The following is a 25,000-nucleotide window of genomic DNA, read 5'->3' as shown; positions in this document are numbered from 1 at the left end:
CTGCTCTTTAGCATATGATTTGGGTGTGATCTAGTGAGGCCAGTTTTAGAAGAAATTGGCAGAGATTTGGACAAGACTTGGATTGTCACAAAATGTAGATTCTGAACTTTAAAATTTGTTGTTTAGAGTGGTGTCACCGAGACTGCAAATGCCCAAAAAGTTTCTGAGAGTTCAGTCGGATGGGAAGAAACATGTTTGTCTTTAATTAGGACTGATAATTGATTTTTTATTTTGTATTGTATTTGGTTGATTTGCCATTCAAAAGAAAAATCTCTAAAAATATTTACAGCTTACCTGTTCCTGCCAATACTGAGGTGTCTCCCTGTTTCTGAATGTTTAAACCTGTCTCTATGAGGAATATTTTTGTTTTGACACTTCTGGAGGGATGAGTAGGTTTTGGGCTCTGTCTTGTTTCATGGTGGTTTGCTCCACATTTTAACTCTGCACTAAACCTCCATTGGTGGCAGATACTCAAAGGGACAGTGGCCTGATGTTACCTGGAGAAAATATTGTAATTAAGAAATGAAGGGTGCAAATATACATTGAAAAAATACATGAGAAGGTCTGGTTTGGTGCATGAGTTCCATGAGAAGGGGTTTTAGTGCAACCTGAAGCAGTTCCGTTCCCAAACTACGCACAATGGGATTTTAAAAAACCTGTTTAACCTGGGTGGAAGTTTTTTGCTACAACAATGAAGTTCTAGGTCAAGTAGTAGAGGGAAAATCCAGAAAAACATTTTCGAGGAGTGCTCTTCAACTTCAAGCAAAAGTATTACCCTTAGAGATTTCCTTCCCTCAGTGTGAGCAGGGTGCAGGGTTGACCCTAATAACCAGTAGTTAGAGTAGTAACAATGTTACTATGTTACAAAGCAACAATGTTACAATGTATCAATGAAGCAAATTTGTTGGGTAAGAGAATTCTTTATTAAACTTCTGCAGAACTTCTGCTTTTGCCTAGGGAGTGGCCTGGCAGTCCAAATTAGTTAAAATCTGTTTTGAAAGCAAGCTTTGGTGCCTTTGCGTGTGTTAGAGTGCAGAAAGATAGACTGAAATTGCTAAAACTGCTGGTGAAGTACGGTACTGCCCATAGGAGGATGCGAAGGGGTTGGTTCCATCAAAATGTAGTAAAAGTCCAGCAATAAAAGAATGTTTCCAAGAATGAAGATAATTGTATTTGCATTTTTGAATCCTAATCACATTTAAATTGGAAACATATAGCTCCTAAAGAAATGCACAGTCCATCATGCAGTACAGTGTCTACTATGCCAGTATAGCCATGGAGGAAACAATTAATTGTTGCTGCTCTTTAGCATATGATTTGGGTGTGATCTAGTGAGGCCAGTTTTAGAAGAAATTGGCAGAGATTTGGACAAGACTTGGATTGTCACAAAATGTAGATTCTGAACTTTAAAATTTGTTGTTTAGAGTGGTGTCACCGAGACTGCAAATGCCCAAAAAGTTTCTGAGAGTTCAGTCGGATGGGAAGAAACATGTTTGTCTTTAATTAGGACTGATAATTGATTTTTTATTTTGTATTGTATTTGGTTGATTTGCCATTCAAAAGAAAAATCTCTAAAAATATTTACAGCTTACCTGTTCCTGCCAATACTGAGGTGTCTCCCTGTTTCTGAATGTTTAAACCTGTCTCTATGAGGAATATTTTTGTTTTGACACTTCTGGAGGGATGAGTAGGTTTTGGGCTCTGTCTTGTTTCATGGTGGTTTGCTCCACATTTTAACTCTGCACTAAACCTCCATTGGTGGCAGATACTCAAAGGGACAGTGGCCTGATGTTACCTGGAGAAAATATTGTAATTAAGAAATGAAGGGTGCAAATATACATTGAAAAAATACATGAGAAGGTCTGGTTTGGTGCATGAGTTCCATGAGAAGGGGTTTTAGTGCAACCTGAAGCAGTTCCGTTCCCAAACTACGCACAATGGGATTTTAAAAAACCTGTTTAACCTGGGTGGAAGTTTTTTGCTACAACAATGAAGTTCTAGGTCAAGTAGTAGAGGGAAAATCCAGAAAAACATTTTCGAGGAGTGCTCTTCAACTTCAAGCAAAAGTATTACCCTTAGAGATTTCCTTCCCTCAGTGTGAGCAGGGTGCAGGGTTGACCCTAATAACCAGTAGTTAGAGTAGTAACAATGTTACTATGTTACAAAGCAACAATGTTACAATGTATCAATGAAGCAAATTTGTTGGGTAAGAGAATTCTTTATTAAACTTCTGCAGAACTTCTGCTTTTGCCTAGGGAGTGGCCTGGCAGTCCAAATTAGTTAAAATCTGTTTTGAAAGCAAGCTTTGGTGCCTTTGCGTGTGTTAGAGTGCAGAAAGATAGACTGAAATTGCTAAAACTGCTGGTGAAGTACGGTACTGCCCATAGGAGGATGCGAAGGGGTTGGTTCCTTGGAGGAATCCAGCATGATGGTTCCTGTGCTTTGGAGGAATCCAGCATGATGGTTCCTGTGCTGTCCCAGTGCCTCAGCCACCTCCCCAGTACACCCTGTCCTGGTGGGAAAGATTGTTTTGCCACTGCTCCCTCAGATAACTCTACCAGCCAAAGTCCCTGGTGATGCCAGAGGCCATGCATTTGCCTGTGATGCTGACAGTCAGCTACTACTAACTGATCTTATGCTGCTGGTTGTCTGCCATCAGAAGACCCTCAGATATTTATGACATTTGGTGGCTAGCAGCTTCTGCACCATAGATAAAAAGCAAAGAAAGATCTGGATGTGTACCGTCTCCTCTCTGTAGTTCTCCTTTGACTATGGTTTTGGGATGCATATTTTTAAGGGAATATTTTCAATAATGGTTGCCGATGTAAAGCATTCCCAGCCAGAAGCCTTGCAAAGCATTATCAGGATAAAGGTAAATGTGTGGAGAATGTTTGATTTCATTTGTTGTAATAGCTGTGGTTAAAATGTAGATCGTACTGCTGTTCTGGATCACAGTCTTAATTCCAAAAGTTGCAATCATCATAGGTGGATTGTATCTGCATCTTTTCAAATAGATGACAGGATATGTTTCTGTGCTGTTTTTCCCTAAAGAAAAATTGAAAGATAAGAGGCAGGAGTTTCAAGTAACATCGCAACATTTAGTTGTCAAACTATGAATGGAAATTGCCATCATAGGGACTGTGTGTTTACTCTCATACTTCAAAAATACTGTGGTGAAAGCATATCCAAGAAGAAAGGAATTTCTTTAAAAAAAAATAATCAAATAATATCTTAGAAGATGAACAGGGATTCAACATAACTAAAACAAATATTAATTGAAAAGAACCCTAGAATACAGAGAAGGAAGTAGGTTGTTGTCTGGTGAGCAGCACTCACTGGAGCAGTGCTGCAGGTGATGGTCTATCCAGCAGTTCTTTTCTGGAATGCAGTTCCACTGATCTACAGCACTCATTGACACCCTGTCTGGTATCTGAGCTGCCCTTTCTTGGTTGCATCTTCCCAACTTTGTTTATTTTAAATATGCAACACTACTTTCCTGCAGTTTAATGAGAAACCTTGGTATGATAGCAGTATGGAGTTACTGACTGTTAAGCAGTGGCAGGTTTTGGTTGTCCACCCTTTATTAAGATATTTTAGTGTGTATCAGCAGGCTCCACTGCCCAGCAGTCAACAGGATCCCTTTTTTGAAAAAAATACATATGACCCTGGTGACTGGGCACATATCTGTAGTGAGATATCACAAAATCTGTAGCCAGGAAAGAACAAGGACTAGTAAAATCATTGAGATTAGTTCAGTTTCATTTGACCAGTTTATACTGCTGTTCACCTTTTCTCAACCCCATACATGACTTTGTTAGGTTGGCCAGTTCCACCATAGACAGCTTTCAAATGTAATCAGTTGCAAGCCCAGTTTGTCGTGTACCAAATTCTGCATGGGCTTGCCAGGCCATTGGAGTGGCTCCCACTAGTACCATCCTGAAAAGGCATGGAAACATGTGTCTGCACAAATGTGGTAGCCTGCATTGTCAGAGTTTAAATTAGTCTGTTCACTGAGATGGTACTTATTGCATAGTGTCTTAACGTAAGCTAGTAGTTGGCCAAAATTAGAATCTTAAGACTCTCTGACTTACAGGGTAGGAGTTTGTGTCTAAACAATCTCTACAGTTATCCTGATGCGTTTGTTCAGATTTTGTCAGATTCGGAGATTTATTCTGTACATATAATTCATGGGCTGTTCTGACACAACAGAGTAAGGTGTTGAAAGTTTCCTATCTGTACAAAATGTTTATCCGGTCTGGTTAGTGTTTTCATCCTATATATGCTGGTAATTTTAGTATTGTTCAGAATAGTGAAAATTTGGTGAAAATCTGGTCTTCCTCCATGTACTGTGGAATTATTCAAGATGTACTTGTGAAACTTCTGTCTATTCCAAATGTGACTCATGTCTGTCATCCTGTGCCATTAAGAAGATGGCTTATTTAAAGTATGTCCACTTTGAAAACTAAGTTATTGATGTGTCGTTTTCTTTAAAGTTGGTGTTACTTTCTAAGGGTTAGGTTTCCCCTATTCTCCTTCCCTGCAAAGATCTTATTTCCTGCGTATCTTACCTTTCTGAGATAAGATTTCCTTCTGTCAGCATTTAATGTCACGTGAGCATCATCAAGCTGGTAATTTCGTGTTGGTAGATGTTGCATGGTGGTTACAGAGTGGTCATGGGTTCAGGAGATGCCGATCAGAAAGGGAGCAAAACATTGTAAAGCCGCTCACACTGATGGGAATCAAGTGCTCAGCAGAGCAGAGTCCAAGAGGTTGTGCTTTGTTAGGAAGGTATTAAGTACCTGATGCTGCTCAGGGATGTCTGGGGGAATGGGTAGATCTCCAGGAATCTGAAATAAGGAGGTTTCACCACAGCATTACGTCTTCCTTGCTGTCTGCTCCAAGACTCGAGAAATTCTTTTAATCATTGTGGTGCAGAAGGCTAAATGTAAGAATTGATTCTTCTTTGTCTTTTTCATTCTTATCCTCAGCTGCTTACTGCTAAGAATTTTGTTTCACAGAAACTAAGCCTGTGAATTCATACTTAAGATAGTCCTATATGCTTTTGACTGTTTTCAAGAGGATCCGTCAGTAGCAAATGCACTCAATTGATTCCAGTTATTTGTATGAGTTTGCAATAGTGTGTTACAAATTCAGTCTTGGGATGGAACTGAATTCATTGCATCATTATGTGCAGATTTTTCCCACCAGATGTGTTTCCTGTTCCTTACCATACACTTAGTAATATATGGTAGCATCATTCAGATGATGGTCTGAGTATTTCCAGAATGTTTTACAGTATTTCTGTTCTCCAAGATGGTCAGTAGTTAAGTCTGGCCCTTACAGGCATGGCAGAGGAGCTCGTGAGGACATTTTGGCTGAATTTCTCATGATGTTCATGAGGTTAGAGGAGCAGTGGCTGCTGAGCTGGTAACAGAGAGACAGACTAATTCCAGGGCAAGGCAGCTTTCAAAATCAAGTGAGCATCATGTGACTGCATGTGTATAATTTAAAAGAAAAAGAAAAAAGTTAGAACTTCAGTGCAGCCTGTCTCTCCAGTATGTGAGAAGTGAAGCAAATGAATACGGCCTTGAATACACTTTTTAATTTTTCAACACTGTGTTTTGCCAACTTTAGTTCACTCTGTTGACTGTTCAGTCAGACCGTTTTTAAATTAAAAAGGAATACCTGGTTGAATTATTTATTAAACAAAAGGTGCTTCCGTGCATGCAGACTACCTGGGTTTTGAATTTGTTTTACCACTGGAGTTTGAAGAAAGTGCATTGCTAATAAGTTAAGAGATGGAACAACCCTCTTTCTTCTAAAATAAGTCTTCCTCTGTCTCTGAGGCAGCTAACTTGTGTCTGACCAGTCACAGAAGAATGCCTGATCTTCATTCAAATGTCTAATTTTGACCTTGGTGGGAAGTTGTTTCCTCAGTTTGGTAGGCTCCATAGAGAAAAAATGTCATTCATTTCAGGTAAAGAAAAATGCTAGCAAATAATTTGATTCAGATTATCTCCTAGTCTTACAGAAGCTACTAGGGGGTTAAAATATGTATTTTTCTGGTGGATTAATGTGGAGGAACTGTAAACAAGCGGGAGGAACCTTGCAAAAGCTTTTCACTGTGCTGTGAGATCCTCCAGGTTCCATTGTGCAGTCCCCATTGCTGCCTCTGTGGTGATGGTCCAGATTTGTGCCCAGCCAGCCTTTATGACATTTTTGGAGGAATGTGGCTTCTGAGTGCCTGGTCTTTTCTTATCCCCTTCCCCAGAAGAAAACAACTAGTTATTTCTGACTAGGCTGTCTGGACTTCAAATCACTTTGGCTGATGGTGGCAGGGGAAGCTCTGGCAGGCTGGGAAACTCGGAGAGGCCTTCTGTCAGTCTGGGAGCTGTGGTCTCCATAGCTTGCTCAAAAATTAGTGAGTTGTTTTACCTAGTATTGAAAGGGGAATTAACTCACTCAATCTGAGGGAACATCTGTCCGAGATGTTGATATTTCTCATCACTGATGTGGAACTTGATAACTATCTGGGATTATAGTGATATAAGAAGTGTGATGCGCTGCAAAAGGCCGGCCATGGCAGCCAAGAGGCTTTAGAGGAAGGTTGACAAGACCTGCCAGGACTCTGAAGATCTCAGGGTCACACCAATGTGCGGGAGGGTGGTTGTGAGCCTGTAGTTTTCCTGTGGAAGGAAAGCAGTGAGCAGTAGCGAGTGGCTGGGCACACCCTGGCTTTGATAGCTACAGATGGAGACCTAAAAGATTGCAGGGCCACAGTCCAACACCAGCACATGTAAAATAAGGCTCAGGATTTAGATAACTCTGTTCCAGCATACTGACGTGCATGGCCAGAGTCCAACTCCAACACATGCAAAATTAGTTTCAGGATCATTCCAGCATACTGAAGCCTATGCCTAAACCAGTTATTGCCACAAGCTCAGCTAAAGCAGAAGAGAGCCTTCAAAATAGTGTTTTTTCTCCTTTTTTACCAGGATAGTTGGGATGAAAAATTCTAGATTTTGTAGTAGAAAAGGGAAACTAGATTATTGATATATCGGCTCCATAGGTAGCATTTCATATTTTTGTAGGCCACAAATAGCATGCTATTGGTGTGTTTTAAGGCTATTTTACAAAACATGGATACAGATTGTCATAGTATGTACTTTTTGAGATACATCATTCGTACAAAAAAATTAATGAGCCCATTCATACAATATCATGTTTAAAGACACGGTGTTCTCAGTATGCCCACAATACACTGTTAAACCAATGAGAAGAAAAAAACCCACCCAAACAGTTAAAGAATCCTTTCTTTAGAGTAGAAGTAATTAATTAAATCAATATTTTTCTGTTATGGAGAAATTAATGTAAATAACGTATTTTTTAATAGGAAAAGGCTGCTAGTAAAATAGATGCAGCAGTTGAGAGTTGCTTAAGAAGTATTTCTTCAAGTACAACTCACTTTTTGTGAAATAGGGAAATAAGTTGGAAATTATACTTAAGTGGCACGTACCAAAGAAGTTAAACGAGAGAAAAATTATTTACAGAGCTATTTGTATTAGCTCAAAGCAGTCATTTAGTTTGAAGGCAGCACTGGAAAGTAAAAAGTAAGAAAATACAGATAGCAGAAAAGTCTATACTATCATTGTCCAAATGGTGTAACACACACCATGACATTATTCACTCTTTGGAGACTCTGTCAGCACCTCTGTAATCAGTAATCTGTAAATGGAATGATGGTCTTTAATTCTTTCTCATTCTGTTAAGGGGGAAATCAGTAATTTAGCTACCTATACAGTTGTTTTTAAGTGACTGCTTCTATTGTTTGTTTCTTTCTTACTGGCAGCTACAAAAAGATGTTTCTGTGACATTTAAAATAATTTACATTTTTCTTTATTAGAATGAATTTTTATAAAATCTGATGACCTATGCTGATTTTGCAACCCTATGATACAATACTAATAATAATAAAAAGGAGTTTTCTTAATCAATAGCATGCAAAAACTTCTCCAGTGTTACCTGATGACCTGAGAGCTACTTATAATGTAGGCAAGTCTGTGGTTCTGACTTGAAAAAATGATTTGTTTGGTTTTTGGATTTGTTTAAGCCCAGCAACTCGGGGTGAAACTTGGCCAGTGCAGTTATTAAATATTTCCATTCAACTACTCAAAAGATTTTAAAAGATATTAATGGATTTTGAAAACGATGTGGAGTTGGGTGTTAATAAGTGCCTTTTAAAATCTCACAGACTCTGCATTGTTGGGCACATGGAAAGAGCCCAGAGAACGTAGGTTCAGTGCTACTCTATTCCACCCAGGTTCACCGTCTTTCCTACAGTTTACTGACACCATCTTGGATTTTCTTTATGGTGTATCCTGTACACTGTACTGAATGGTTCTGTTTGTCCCACACATAGGTTAGGAACAAGATAAAGCTCATAATGAAGTACACCATGCCAGTTTGGTCTATAGGTATGTAGAGATGCTAATGTGGAAGAAGCAGGGTAAGTATGGAAGCAGGAATAAGGTGATACGTTCATTCACAGAAGTCCAGTTAGTGGTTATTTTAGTTGATTAGCTAGCAACTTCATTTTCTCCCTCATGAAATTGCCTCCACAGATCCTTACTTCTGGAGCTTAATCAGCAGTAGCAATCCATCCCAGGAGTAGGAGATCAGGAGTACTTAATTAAAGAGGGACTGTAAGGCAACTCTCCCAAATTGGATATCTGATCTAGCCTTGGCATCAGGAGAGCAATGCTAGGTAAAAGTGTTTATCAAGCTCCATGTAGCCACTCTGCAAATCTCAGAGATGGGAATATGATGCAGACAGCCTGTAGAAGCTGCTATAACCTGAGTAGTACGGGCTTTAAGGCCATCTGGTACCTGAACACCTGCCTACAAATAACACATACAAATCCAAAAGATCGTCCAGTTGGATAGCTTCTCTGCTTAGATTCCCCACTGGAATTTTCTCAAAAGCAGTAAACAGTCTGTATGAAGTGTGGAAAGACCTTGTCTTCTCTGGTCAGTAACCAAGTGCCAATTTAAAATGGAGGTGACAGGATCAAAGCTAACACGGGTGAGTCAAGGGTTTGGGTAAGAAAACTAGTGAGACTGGCTTACATGAGGAATCACAGACTGCTGTTGGCATGAACATTTGGTAAAAATCCAGAATATTCTAAGCTTGTTTTAAGAAAAGGAGGTGAAAACCATGGAAAGTATGTTGTGTGGAAGGTTTGGGAGCTGACATTGCTATCAGATGTATAAATGAACAACAGAGTAAATTTTGAGCATAGATGACAACTTTGGCAAAATACCAAGGAAAGATCCATGAGTACATATTGAAGCCCAGTATAGCAGATCCAAAGAGTAAGTATCTGCTTTGCTTGTGAAGATATGTGTTCTGTACAGAGAAGCACAATAAGGTGTTCTGGCAGCTCAGACGTGCACTTCTGAAGAAAGCAAGAACAAGCAGAAGCCCATCACTGAGAGTAACTAGTGTTACGTTCAGGATAGCAAACAGATCCATCTTTCATCATTGATAAATGACAAAGTACATCCTCCTCTAAAGCATCCCCTTTTCCTGTGGAAAGATTATACAAGTCTAATGGAATTTCATGAACATCATCTGGCAAACTCAGTGCTTTGGGATCAGAAGTGCTTTGATCAATGCAGTCAAACTAGGGAAGTGGGATTTCTAAGCCATGATTTTGGAGTAGCAGAACTGAAAAGGCGGTGAAGGAGTTGGATGGTGGAAGTGTCTTGCATGTGAAGGGCTTAGGAAATAAGCAGGATTTTGAAACAAAACAGCAAAAAATGTGTTAGAGGTGTAGTTATCCGTGGTCATTTGCTGCAAGCTCAACTTCCATTAGATAGGTGGAAGTTCCAGGACCTAGTGGTGATGCTATAAAAATGAAGACTATTTAACCAAAGGCAGGCACTCTCATGGCCATGCTTTGTGTATTTGTGATGGATGTTAAAATCCATTGAAGGACTGTGCAAGGGTCTGACTGCATAAATTGCAACTTACACCTTTTAATTATACCATTTGTGCACATGCATGTGATTTTAGAATGGCCTCAAAAGTCAGGAGCATTGGAAGAGGATGAAGAAGTTTGATATGCCTGCATGTTTATATATTTCAAAAAATTGTTCATCACTGTTCCATTTCATTTTGCTTCAGTTTTATCAAAACTAATATTTCAATAATATACTAAGGTCCTGATTCACATCTAAGTGTTGCAGTTTCATTGAATTCAGTAGGGCTGGACAGCTATACGGTAGCAAGATGAAAGTTTTAATCTTACTTTCTTCTCACGCTGAGCTAAGAAGATGTGTGATGGTTTGCAGGATAATGATATTTAACTGTGATCTTCTTGGGGTATGGACAACATTCTGTTGATTTTGTACAAGGGAATTCAGTATCACTGATTAATAAAACAATAAATACAGAAAATGAACTATTTTGTGGTTTATTAACAATTTGCATTTCATATAGTATTCTGTTTTAAATAAGTATAAAATCATACCCTCAAATGGTAAGATGTAATTGCTGATCATGTATCTCTTTGTTCCAGACACTTTTATAAAAGTGTATGTATTATGTATGATGTGACCTTCAAATGTCATGAATGCGTTGTGCAATAAACTGTCAATATTTGTGGCTATAAGGTACTAGATGACTTTTACAATAATTGGAACAGCTTTATTAAAAGCTTGGATCACTCAGCTGGTTAAAGAGAAAGACACAGGCCAATGTTCATCTGGGAGTTTCCTTCTGCCAACTGTTAAATGAGGGATATTGTAAGGTGCTTAAGATATCTTCTTTTTTTTGTTGTTGTTTTTAAGAGATACAGTTAAAAAGGCCTCATGCAAAAAAACATTCAAAAAACATTTTTTTTTAAATATGCTTAAATTTCAGTCCAAAGTGAGCTGTGTAAGTTAACAGCAAGTAACCAACCCCGTTTTTTAAGTATGACATTTAATTTTCTGTCTTTTGGTCACACAATTCTTCAAACAAATCAGGCAGCTAAAATGATGTACTCAGAAACTGTGTTTGAACTTTGATTATCTTAAAAGGTTTTAAAGATTTAGAACAATTTGAAAAGTAAGATTGCTAAGAACTCCAAAACAAAAACTCTGTGGGGAATTTGATTAAAATGAAAAAAAGAGGATAAGAAGCATTTTGTGATAAACAAAAGCTCAAATTTTGGTTAAGTGTCTATTGATGTCTCTTTGTGCTGTATATACAGTCTCTTGCATGTTTCTGGGAATGTACCACAGTGAAAACCATTAAGATATAACCGACATTTGCGTACACGCAGTGTTGTCGTGCAAAGTGTTTTGCACCCGTGAGGTGTGAAATCCACCAATCTTCAAGTGTGTCCTGTGCTCCAAACATGGGCTTAAGGTCTGTGTGCTGCCCCCAGGTCACCAGCCTACCAGTTACTAAAACATCCTTTAGAATATTTTGGCTCCCTTGTGCTTGAAGTAACTCTGAGAGTGGTCCCCTGGAGCCCGAGGGATTGCCTATGACTGCCGTTTGCCCACATCTAAAGGTCTTACATCATATAAAAGGTTGTGAGCATTTTAACTTCAATTTAATTTTGATTGTATTTTAAATTTAAATTTTCCAATGCACTAATCATTGGCAGATTTAAATTTAAAATACAGTCTAGCGGTTTGTGCCTTTTGTTTGCCTGTGTGGTTCGGAGGGCTAAGTGGGAAGGCTGATGTCAGAAGCGGTATCTTTTTATTTACCAATGGAACCTTTGGTATAATCTTTATTTCTAATAATACAAACAATGTGAATGCTGCTTTCTCACTAGTAGGCCTCCTTTCCAATTCTCTTCTAAAATAGCTCTCTGTTTAAACAAATTCTCTGCCAATCCATATTAATGCCTAACAGTTTAAGATTCCCATATATGGTCATTATAAAACCTAAATCCTTGATGAAACAATAGAGACAGCAAGTTGTTCCTGACCTAAGACATTAGTAACTCTTTCCGGAGGCCTAAAATATAACTGCAATGTTTAGTAGTGTTAGACTTTTTCATTTTAAGCCATGAACTTCACTAGCAAAAAAAGTGTAGTGACATCTGCTAATAGGATTCTAATTTCAAATTACGAGCGCTGGGCCAGATTCTGTTCTCATTTACATCGGTGCATGCTAATTGAAGCTACTTCAGGTAGCTAGAAAAATATGGTTAATTGTATCCCTAACCATATTCCCGTTTGCCGCTATTTTCAGTATTATTAAAGCTTTCTCTAAGGAATAGGCAAGAAAGGTAAGCATGCTTTCCCAGAAACTTTGTGTATGCTGTACTGCTTCCCAGAGGTGGTCGAATCCAGGCACACTTGCCCGGTGGCAGCAGTGACAGGATTAACACAGTGAAGATCTTCTACCTCCCTTCTTGACAGGAGATTCAGAATATAATTTCTGCTGCCACGAGATGGGCTGATCTGGGTGGTTTATAGCTGATCAAAAAATAACCGCGGCCACTACCGCTTCTCATTGCACCATTGACTTTCACAGGCAGCTCTAAAGAACTGCAAATATTTTGAATTTCAGAAATATATGAAAATCTGGGATTATGTGCCTCTTTAAAGGCTTCTGGCCACATTTTCTAAGGGTTCTTTAGTAATGTCTGAAAAATGTGCAAGAACAAACACGTACTTTTAAGCGTGATTTCCTATTTTGTGAGTTGATTACCTTTTCCATGTGATTGCCTGGTTTTGGCTAATTTGGCAATCTTTGTGTCGATAAATTCCAACTGACTTCATTGATAATTTAGCCTGCAATGAGGACTGCAATTTAGCTCCTTCGAACATGAAAGCACCTCTTTGTGAATCCCTGCACTTTCACATACAGGCGGCAAATAAATACTCCTGTAAAATTTAGGGGATGTGTATGTAGATGTGCCTTTGAAAATTTGGCTGCTGACATGACTGAGGTCAGTGCTGGTACCTAACCAACTGAAAACAGGTTTGTTTTTACAAAAGCAATCAATGCTTTTCTAATCATGTTGATAGGCACATCCCAGAGAGGTAGACCAGTCCTACGGAACATATATGGAAATTTCAAATAATTATTTTTCTTTTGCTCTTCCTATGACTGCCCAGATAGCTTCTGCTTTGAGTACACAGATTCTCTATCCACCTAAGTCTGTCTTCTCTTTTCTGGAAATACCCACTGAATTTGGCATTGTGCCTCTGTAGCATCTCTGTCCATGTGCTGAGGGCACTGCCAGCCATGGCAGCGGCTCATTTCTGGGTAGATCATTTCTCATACCTAGTAAGATACCTGCTGTAAAAAAGGATTCACTGTGTTTCACACTTTCTTTTAACCTGCTACTGTTAAAGTGCTCCCAGCTCAAAACTGTTTATTGGGATTACCTGGCTCTGTGGAAATTTCCTTTTCAAGTACCGCAGGGAAGTGAAAGGAACCTGCAGCACTACATGGGTCATCTCCATGATAGGTGAGAGTGGTGGGGTTTTGTCCCTCCTCTCCTGAGAAGTGGGCGCCCGTCTGAAGACGGGCTAGTCATTCAAATACTGATCTTATGGATTGCTTAATTTTAATTTCGGTCTGTGGAGCAAATACATTTGGCTCTTCAGTTATGTGGCTAATTGCCACCTTCTGATAAAGTGAACTCTCTTTCCTTGCGTTTGTCCCATGAGAACAGGCGCACAGTCAGTTACAAGGCACGGTACACAAGAGGTGTCCCTGTCATGCCACCCCAGGAGCTGCTTCATGGCTGAATTCCTCCGAGTCCTGTGCCGTGGAGCAGTATCTGCCCAGCAGGTACAGAGTATGAGGCAGCTGGAGATCTCACAGCTGTTGCCTTCTCCTTACACTGGCACAAGGACTGGTTTCATATACAGAACCGAGTGTTGCTTTTTGCACTTCTGTCCATGACTTTTGCCGTGAACAGATGCTTTCAAAGTGAAAGGAAAGCTCCGTGAAAGTCAGTTCAGAGACAAGGCTCGGAAGCCTGACATCTCGCACGGGCATCTATGCAATATTTTATGCCCTGTTCTGATATTTCCTGCACTTGAATCAGGAAAGGTAGGGATGGGCAGGAAGACATTCAGGACGTAGACCTGCCTGTAATGGAAGCAGATAGTGAAAAAAAGCAGTCGAATCCCACGTGCATCGAGTGCACATCATGTAGACCACATAACTCAGTGAACCACAATGGATGTAAGATAAGTAACTGTTCTCTTTCCTTCCTGATCTTTTATCCTCGGAATTGAGCAGCCCAAAAACCATAGCTCAAATCCCAAGTAAATCATAAATTAAATGAGTTTGCTGGGGCTAATCCTAGTTCTGCAGGTCTGTAAAACATTGCTACAGTTTTGCACAATTTAACAGAGCTGAGTTTCTACTTAAGAAGGGGTTCTCAATAGCAGGAGAAAGGGAGGTGTAGAATGCAGGATTATTGGTGGAGCTGAAGATTTTTCATTCCTCACATTCAGTAATGTTGGCATAGTCTGTATTCAGTTTGCTTCTTAACTTTTTCCTTGCTGATCTCTTCTTTTTCTGTGTCACTTTTTCCCCCTTCACTTTCCATAGATTGCTTTCAGAGACTCAGTATAAAAAAAAAAACCCTTGGTAGCAGAGTCAGTGAGACTTAAATGCGTTTAAAGTTAAGCACATTTTAAACTTAAGTGCCTTGACAAATAGGTCTGATCTGCCAAAATGGGGCCCTAGTAAGAACTTGGGGTGGCATTTGATGGGGAGAGTCGGCAGCCTTGAACATATCTTTTCATTGTTTGAAATAAAAGAACTTAGATGTAAAGCTGCTCATTCAGGTAGCGATGGCCTCCAGCGCTTCGGTGGGCTTTGTAGGCAGAGGAATTCAAAAGAAAACCCCTCAGCCCAGCTTTAAAGTCTTAGGAATGCTTTCACTGTGGGAAGAAAAATTCTTCAAGGTAAGGCCCCTGTTGGAGCAAAGCCTTTGGAGCTATCTACTGTATGTCTACTTAAATCTAAAAGAAAACTCTTCAGACCACCCACATCTTTCTTTGCTTCATTGTTGTTTTCAGTTTGCTTTTTCAGAGGGATTAGTGCTAGAGTAAACTCAGTCGTCTCGCTGCCTTGAAAAAATTCAATTTTGTGTAAAGTGAAAATTAGACTCTTAAATCTGCAAAGCGAGCTGTTTATCTTACAAATTTATTCTTTTTTATTGGGCCACACATATTCTAGATAGAAAGATAAAAGGCAAATGGATAACAGGCCATCATTTAGAGTGACATATAGCAAAACATAACTAGTAGACTTATTCGGCAAATTCCTCCTGAGTGGCTTGTTAGCTTTATCTATATATTTATCTATAATGCTCATATAGTATTTATTGAAAACCAAAATAAAATCCTGCAGTTTATCATCATGCATTCTGTATTTTGCACTTCAGAAAAATCTTTTTGCACTCAGGAATTCATTTTTTCCTGAAGCAGCTTAAGACTTGGTTATATACAACTTTGGAGGAGAAAAAAAGGGGAAAAACTAAACTCTTTAGGGAGATTGGAATTATCGCCTAGCACCTATATATGTTTTCCTGGACAAAATAAACTCCTGCAGTATGTTACTTTACATACTTGTGAATAATTCAAAATGACAGTTACTAGCTTTCTAACTTAAATATTGTGCTTTAACTCTGCAGTCTAAGAACAATCGGAAAATGTTAAATAAGAATGTGATGTGAAAAATCATTTTGCCTTTTGAATACTAGCAATACCTTGATTACATACATGACTAAGCTAAGCATTTTTTATATATATATATTTTTTAATCACTCTATGATCCCATTCTTTCAGCTTTAAGTGAGATGGTTTAGAGGGACCATTTTATAATAAATAACTAAATGCCTGTTAGTGTTACCTTTTCCAGAAATGTGGTATTTGGGTCTCTGCTACTGCGTGAATAGTTTTTATTAGAGCCAAATGTTTAAGTCTTTCTTATGTCCCATCACTTCCATTTAAAAGGCAATGCTGTGTAAACTGTACTATGTTTCCTGACAGCTTTAGTTACATATCAAATGGGTAAAGACAGAACATTTTTAGTCAGTAGTTTATGCTTGAAATAATCAAGACTCTGCGTGCAGATTTTAACTATGTGCTCCCCATCTCAATGTAACCCAGATAGCTCAGCTTTTGCGTGGGGGTGTGATGCTGTGTCCATGTGTATTGCACCTCTGTGCTGTGCCAGCACCATAAATCTGGTTCAGAATTTCAACATTTGCCAGGGTATATGTTGGTGAAATTGGGAATTGATACATATATGTGATATTGCATGACCCTGTAAGTACAAGATGATAGATGAGTCTCGTGTGGTTTGAATAGTGACTTTTTAAAAATGCCCTATATTTTTGCATTTTTTATGTCAGTCATTTGTAAGTTATTTTGTTCATAGCCTGCTTGGGTAATAGCAGCTCGCTCAAGATGGCTGGGAATATCTGTTTCTTTATATCAGGAGGGAGAAGAGATGTCCTGGAGTCTCACTTACTGTATTACGATGCAAAGAACAAGAGTAGCTGTGAACACTGAAGGAGAAAGCCCAGGAGCTGCGGGCGAGAGGGAGAGGGAATTCCCCCTCCCCTGACCAATTTTTTCATGGCATTTCCCATGATATTAGGTGATTCCCTAGGTCCCGTGTCGTGACGCCAATGCTGAAATGTTGCAGAAGGAAGTTGACAAGCTTTGTGTGTGGACATCACCACTCCTGTTGGACACCCATCCCCACCCCCCTCATCCCTGCAATTCTGTTGTTATGGGGGGTTTTAATATACTGATGCAAACTTTTTCCTTCTAAAAGCATACAGGTTTTCACAATTCTTATAAATTAAATAGAGTCAACAAAGCAGCAATCTAAAACTTTTTGGCGAAAAATTAATAGGAACTAAGCAAAAGAAGAAATCAAACCAGCTGCTGACACAGCTGTTTCTTTTCTTGTATAATTCAGTTCAATATAAAGGTACCATATGCTGCTTAAAATGATGATAGGAAAGATGAAATAATTTAAGACAATAACAAGAAAATACGTGAATTGTCAGCATTCTGTCAGATTTAAAGAATGAAATAGACAGGTGTAGTATTGACATGTTTAACTTTGTGTTGTGTTAGCAGTTTTAGTGAGAACAACTCCTGACATGTGCTGAAGTGATGTGAGAACATTTCTGTGTTGCAGACATTGGAGAAGAAGCTGGGAGATCTGTAGGAGTCCAGCAGCCAGCTTTACTGAGAGACAGGAGCCTTGGTTCTGCCATGAAAGACTGCCCATATTGTGGAAAAACTTTCAGAACTTCACATCACTTAAAGGTCCACTTGAGAATACATACAGGTGAGAGGAACAAGTGAGCGGAGCGCTGTCGACACATGCCATGTGTGGGGGGGTTAACGTAATATGTGGCTTGGAGCTTTAATTCCCAGTGTAGATTTGGACTCATTAGATGGAGAGAGTCTTTTGAGAAAGATATATGACAGTCTTAAATAAAAGCACAAGGAATGTGTTGTTGGATAAAGACCACTTTAATAGAATCATCTTTTCCCAGTTGAGGTTATTTCTGTCTCCTTCCCTGCTTCATCACTGTTTCCTTCAATTACCCTTGTCCTTCAATAGGCATAAGCCTATTGGTTTCAGACTTAGTTATACTAACTGCTTCAAAGGCCTTCCTTAGCATCTGCTTAGGGATTCTGTATGTTTTTCTCAGTTACTATTTTTGTTCCATTTAGCATGCTCATTTTTAACCTCTCACTGTTCATTTGAATACATCAGCTTCATGGATCTGCATTTTTATTTTGCTTTTTCACTAGAACTCACCCGACTTAGTCCTTGTAAGTGGTAAAACTTTTTATGTTTTGCACCATGGTAAAACTGATCATGTTTTATTTTAGTAACAGTCACAGTATTTCTACACTAGAGAGACTTACTACTGCTCTGGATTCTTATTTTATTCTGCTGTGTCACTCATTGGGTGGGCTGCTCTCCATACTAGCCCTCTATAACCACTCCATTCGAATCATAATACCTTGTTTACTTAAAAATACTTACATGCATGATAAGGTTCACGTAGAGACCCAGTATATGTTTAAGAAGATTTACTCTATCCATAATTAAAATTTGTACAATGCTGATATCCTCAGGTCCTGTTGACATTACCAGAAATCCTGTATATGGCCAATATGATGTTTTCCTCCAAGTCTTAGGTATCATAGTAGGCTTTGGGAGAATAAGGAAAACTGGACATTTAAGATACTTCTCTTTGTAAACAGACATATTGGACACTGTAATTGTGGAGTAATTTTCTTTTTAAACTATTTTAAATTACTGTAATTGTGGAGTAATTTTCTTTTTAAACCATTTTAAATTTCAGAATTTTACTGCTGCTTTTCTAATAGATAAGTAAAATAAATTGCATGAAGAGTTATTTTCCAGTTGTACCTCCTACTTGGAAAAACTTCACTGTTAATTTTCATTTCAGTGAAATCCCAGATAAGCAGTATTTTCCCCCCTTCCCCAAACCAGCAGTGATTTTTCTACTATGTGTTTGCACAGGTGTAATACTTAATGTTGGAATTGCAAATGTGAAGCCTGATTTGGAAAAATTGAAAGTGAAGGTTGAAAAATATTTAAAGAAAACAATGTCATTGTTGAGATGGGAAGGTTTGTCCTTTGTATTTTTTCTTCTTCCTTCAGATTGCAGAGTAGGAATATACTACAGTGGTTTGATCTGAATTTTAAAATTTAGCACCCTAATGTAGTTTTGTCTGATTGGATTGCAAACCACTTAGTGCTGGAATATTCTTTTTGTTGTGTTAGACTTTGTAAAGAAAAAAAAAAAAGGAAGAAAGGCAGCGGAAACCCTATTTGTATGCTCTAATGTAGTAAAAGTAAATAAATGTTAGTTATTTTATTGGAAAATAATCTTGTGACTATGAGGCTTAAACAGTTTGACATTTTTCTTAATGGAGATGCAAAGGAAAGTTCTTTAAAATAACCTGAGGATACCCACCTCTTCCTTTTGCTTTATTCTATAGTGGTCATTTTGTTCTTGTTTTAAAGATGGCAGTGATTACGCATTTGGTATTTGTGGCTTAGAACTAACGGAAAGTAGATGAATTGCAATGGAAATATTCCATAAAACTTGCATATTAAAACTGACTAAACAAAATTAAAACAAGAAAAAATAAACCATGTATAAAATAACAAAAAAAAAAAAGAAAACATCATACATACTGTTGAAACAACATTTGCAATATATTTAAAAATCATTATAATTTTAAAATAGATAAAGATCAGTTTCCATTAGGTTGAGAACAAAGTATTTGTAAATAATGACAAGAATATGTTTAAATGGAGCAATGTTTTACATATTGGAAATAATCCTAATAAATATTATAAAAATGTAAATTGGCAAATTACTAGAGTTATTAAATAAAAATTAAGTTGCTTTGCAGTAAATGGAAATGATGTAATAGATACCAGTTATTAAACAAATATTGGTTAGCTCATACTTATCAGGGACAGTTTCCTGCCTTTTATGTCACACTCTGTCTTTATTATATGCCTGGATCATATAACTGACTGATAAAAAACACTTTACTGTGTTTCTCCACTACATTAACTCAATTACTGTTCTTGTTCTCACAGCACCTGTTTGTTAGAGATGAGCTCAAGCAGTTCAGCAGAAGTCAGGTTCCTTCGAACATCTGTGTGTTTGGAGGCACAGGAGTAGGTTGGTTTGGTACGTGTGCCAAGACAAGACCCAAAGTCTGATCCAGCCAGGAGGTGCTTTTGTGGCAATTGGCCCAAAAAAGCTAGAGAAGCCGTTTAATCCTCCACAAGAGGAGGAAGCTGTGCTCTCTTTTAGAAGATTTAGCTAGTGGCTTGGGTTGCTTCATTTTTGCCTTGGATATGTCGTGGTTGCAAACTTCTCCACACTGAGTCTCAGTTTCTGTGTAGTTTGCTATCATATAATGAGCTTCTGAGGGAAAAAACAATAATAATGTAGTTTGCTATCATATAATGAGCTTCTGAAGGAAAAAAAAAAAAATAATCAAGGTTTTATTTAGCACACTCAGTTGAGTCCCAACACACAATTGTAGAGGATTTGTCCTCTTATCTAATTCAATGATATTCAGCCAGGAAGAGCTTTAAGGGGAAGATAGTAAGATATGATGTCTGATTCTTCCCATATGATAAGAAGAAAAGGCCATAATTATCTGAAATCTGAGTTTCTCCTCTTGCTCTAAAAACAGTTGAAGGACAAGAGAGTTCCTGAGTTCAAACCCAAGAGAAGAGAGGAAGGACTCTTAGGGCAAGATGCTCCAGAGCCTCAGGGCTTAGAGAGGACGGACAGAACTCCTGTAGCCCTCCTAGGTGACATCTTTATGTTGACCAGTGAACAGAGATGGGCTCTATGGTCCTGCTTCTTCAAAGCTGCCTACTTCAACTCACACAAATTCACTGCATGAAGAATTGCAGAAACAGGGGCAAAGTGTGTGTATTCACCAGTAATGCACAGTAGATGTGTGGGCAGACCACTTTGTGATTCCTGGTTATAAAATAGTACGTAATACAGCTAAGAAGGTTGTAACACAGAGGGCTTAGAGATGCTCAGACTTTGTGAAAAAGAAAACCATCCAAGTATCTCGGACTCATAACGTGCCATACGCCAGATGCTTCCACAGTTGCAGTTTTTCCCCTCTGTGGGGAGCAGCGTAAGGTTCCTACATTAAAGGAGAGTAGCATCTTCTTTGTGTTCTTCAGCACTCTCAGTTCCCGCTGAAATCAAATAAATGGGTGTGGTTTTTACTTGTCATGTCTTGGCCTTTGGACTGCACAGAAAGAGTTAAGTGTAAAAAATTAAAATTTCTGTTCTACCTTTGATGAGCAACACATGGTGTAGGGGCCAGCTTCAGACTGGCTCTAGCACCTCTTTGCCCCTTGCGTTGGCATTCAGAAGCTCCATTCAGATGGAGACCAGTTTGGGTTTGTGTGGTCATTAGGTGCTGAGGTATATTCCCAGCGTGACTGGCACAGTTAAATCCCTTGAGCAATGAAAAAAGAATAATGTGCATGAGCAAAGTCGAGCCTTGAAGAAGGTTTGGGTTGTGATAAATAGAAAAAATGTAAGAAAGAGGTATAAGAAGAAAAATCTTGGTAGGGCTGTGTCCATTGACTGAGAGTATGTTATGGTATGTATGACACACATCTTACGTGTATTAGATGTATTATATACATTTACAGTGTTACTGCATTTTCCCTTGGAAATGTGACTAGCCAATTCTAAAACTTGCTTAGCTGAACTGATGAAATACAGTAAAAATGGTGCTGTTTTAAATGAATTCAATTCACATTTTCATCCTAAAAAAAGACTGCCTGTTGCCATTCTCTGAAGGCGCTTGTAGTGGGATGAGCAATATGAATAATTAAGGGAAATGGGTATATGTGCTCCAAGAGGAGACAATTTTGGTATTGAACATCCTTTATTCTTACATTTCTAAGATGAACTAAAAGGACTTTTCATTTCTCTAGATTTCTCCAGATTTCCCATCCTTAACATTGTACAGCATGCCTTTTCTCCTGTCTTAATGACATCCCAAACTTTTGTTGAAAATAATTGATTGAATTTAAATTTCCTTAAAAGTTTAAGAGGTAATGTTACAGTATAAATTTCCTACCAAACACTAAGTAGGGAAATATCCATTAGTGAAATTAACTACAGTTTCTAGGTAGCTAACAATGTGCAGTATACAGTAGGGCATGGCTAATGAACACTGCAGTGGGTGATATTTCATTATACAAATTAATGCTCACATTTTAATGGGAAAGTCACATAATGAATCTCAGCTTCAGTGACAGCAATTAGAGACACAGATTGTCCCCTTCTGGACAAGGCACTGTTTAGCAATAAGCAGCTGTGTAAAAAGTCTTCAGGTTTACAACATATATATATGCTTTGGGGGAATTAGTGTACAGTTTATATTAATGTACTGAATCTTCCCTGCAAAGTAACAACCATATTTATCTCTCTGCATTTTAACTAAGTAAAGACATGTAAAAAGACTAAATAAATATTGCAGATGAGCTATAGATAAAGGAAAATATTCAATTATAAAACTTTATAAAAATTAAAATATTTTTATTGCAATGTCTAGTGCACAATTGAAAAATCTCTAATAAACTGAGTCAAAAGCATCAAAAGTCCGTCCTTTTACAAGGTAGGGATAATTTCTTATGTTTCTTATATAATAGAGAAAAATCACTAGTAAAGGAAAGTAGTAAAGAGAAGAAGTTAACTAGTATTTCTGACAAACAGATTAATTGTGTGGTGAAACATGTGCAGGATCCAAAAATAATCCTACAGAACCTTTGATATTCCATTTGGTTTAAAAAGTGTGAAGTGAATGATTAGAATGATAAAAGAAATTACCGTGTAAGAATAGGCATAATAATGAACTAATTAAACCATACAGCAATTCATTTCTAAAATATCTACTGCACAATGGATAAAATAGGTTATCAATAACTGTTTCAATGGTAAAATAAAAAATGCTGGAAAATGTTTTCAGTGTTTTCATTAAGCGATATTCTCTGGAATTATAAAATGTTTGATTTCATCTGCTTTGCATGAAAGAAAACTAGAGCTTGTTTGGAAATGTATGTAGGATTGAACTGTAACTCACATTATCCCTGGGTGAGTGTCAAACCCCCACTGCTGAGCGTTAGGTGTTGGGGTCCTTGTTCTGATGCCCAGCCCTCGCTGTGCTGGGGAGCAGAGGGGCACGCTCCACAAACTCCTTAAAAAATCTTTCTTAAAAAGGAGAGGGGGCATTCAGTGAGGAAGGGGAGTGCAGGGCGCAGTACAGACTGCACGTTAACTAGGAAAAATGAATGAAGAAGCCCACAGCAGTAAATATAAATAGATATTTAGAAGGATTTGATAAGGGAAACTAAAAGTAATAGTAAAAAATATGCATGTGACTATCAGGGTTATGGAGAACAGAGTAAAATTCTGTAGATCTGGCAGATCAATTGGTATCTTGCTAATACTGGAGGAGAATGGATAAAATTCATGGTACAGAAGACTAAATACTCTTCTGCTCTGTTCTCAGAAAGAAGCATGATGGTTTTTATAAGTATTTTCCAATGATACAGTTCTGCCATTAAGTAATGAGGCTGTTATGCTGTAGCCCACTACATTTTAATATTTTTTAGAGTGAATGAGACTGGGAAACTTACGGATAAAGTCTTAAAAACCCTGGTTGAAGAGCTCTCCAAATCATTAAAGTTCATTTAAAAAACCAAGTCTTGGAACACGGAGCAAGTTCCAGAGCACTTGTGGTAGTAAAAAAACTCTGGCTATTCTAGTATCTCCAAAAAGAACGAATATTAAAACCTCGAAATTATAAATGGACTACCCTGATGTAAGTTTTGGGTAAAACTACAGAATGAATTTGTTAACTAATTAAGAATTGGTTAAATCAATTTATTTTATGAAAGTAATTTTTATCAAGTTTCTCACTTTCTCTCAAGGCTTGTTCTGTGTGACAATCCCCCCCACCAAAAAGCCCCCCACAGTATATGGAGATGAAGTGGCATGTAAATTGGCAGTTCCACAGCGGTGCTCTCAGCTCCATCTATTTGGTATTTTGTGATTATTTGGAAGAGTATATAAAATCACTGTTGATAAAATTTGCCAGTGGCACAAAAATGGTAAGATGCTAAAAATCATGGGGAGGCACTGATTAGTCACTTAGTCAAGTGGGCTCTTTTCAACAATATGAATTTTAAATCAGCAAAATGTAAAGGAACAAATGCTAGAGGTGTTGATGAACTAGGCCTAGAGTTATGGTAGAGAAGCGATAGAATATGAACTGTTAGTTGATTGCTGTAGCTATGGATGTAAACACAGTCTTGGACTGTATAAGGTTAATATCAAGTTGAAATTTCATCAAAGCTTTAGTGGGTACCCATAATGTAAAAGAACATTGAAAAATTGGGAAGGATGTTCTACTCAAGAGTGAAAGAAGGTGAAGAGGTGACTGGTTTGCCATCTGCAAGTACCTTCCTTAGGGCATAAATTTTTTTGTTTAATAAATCTATTTAATCTAGCAGGGGAAAATGTAGCAATGTTTAGTAGTAGGAAGCAGACTTTGGACAAATTCAAGCAGAAATAAGGCACATGTTTTGAGTAGTGAAGATACTTAACCAGTCAAACAGTTTACCAAGGGACAGGTTGGATTCCTCTTCATTGCTGTGGTTGAAACAGAGTTTGTTTAAACTAAACCAAGGTTTTCTTTCAAATTGTAGTTAAAATTGGATGCAGGAATTATCATGTGAGGGTCTTTGGCCTGTGTTGTATGGCAGATCAGACTAGGTGATCATAATTGTCCCTTCTGGCCTTAGAATCTGTAAATCTATTTATAGTCTGGCTGTGGTCTCCTTGCTCAGCCCGTAGCAGATAATTCCCATGACTCGTATGATCAGATTGGGTTCTGAGCAGGACTGGTGACAGCTTGCACAGGTTATACATCTGCACCATTTATACAACTTGCTACACAAATAGACCTGTTTCTACTGGGCAACATGTCTGTTTCCAGTTATCTACCAAGCTTTCGTGCAGATTTTTACAAGCAACATTGATTTTTTTATTGTTTTGCTGTATCCTAATATAAAATAGTTCTTGTGAGATGTCTTGGGTCTTGTAAACCAGAGCAGTAGATAGATCAGAACTGTGATTATGTTGCCCAAATAAGTTATTCTCTGAAAGACCTTTTTTTTTTTTCTTCGTTGTACACACTGGAATATTCTCTTTTTCTACCCTGTTGTGAAAAGGTTTGCAGGGATGCAAACAAGGCCAGAGAATTAGCAAGATCAGGATGGTCATTGCCTTTGTGAACAATGAAAAATGACTCTTGGATATGAAATGCAGAAAAAGTCCTGTTCACTCACTCCTACATGACAATGCCAATTTATGTGAACTGATATTAA

The 25,000-nt window shown here is 38.1% G+C and overlaps 1 protein-coding gene across 5 annotated transcripts in view; it reads left to right on the top strand.

The window, feature by feature from the left end:
• The window catches only part of ZNF536 (zinc finger protein 536), a 366,566-nt gene that overhangs the window by 207,832 nt on the left and 133,734 nt on the right, over nucleotides 1-25,000 (top strand). For all 5 annotated transcript variants that reach the window (XM_014942470.1, XM_014942472.1, XM_014942471.1 and 2 more), the window contains exon 7: nucleotides 17,192-17,344. In XM_014942470.1, coding sequence (XP_014797956.1) covers nucleotides 17,192-17,344 — 153 coding nt within the window. The remainder of the gene's footprint in view (nucleotides 1-17,191; nucleotides 17,345-25,000) is intronic.

Source organism: Calidris pugnax, unplaced genomic scaffold (genome assembly GCF_001431845.1).
Source record: "Calidris pugnax isolate Ruff unplaced genomic scaffold, ASM143184v1 scaffold28, whole genome shotgun sequence".
Lineage (NCBI taxonomy): Eukaryota > Metazoa > Chordata > Aves > Charadriiformes > Scolopacidae > Calidris > Calidris pugnax.
The sequence above is the reverse complement of the archived record's forward strand: the minus strand, read 5'-3'. Positions and strand labels throughout refer to the sequence as shown.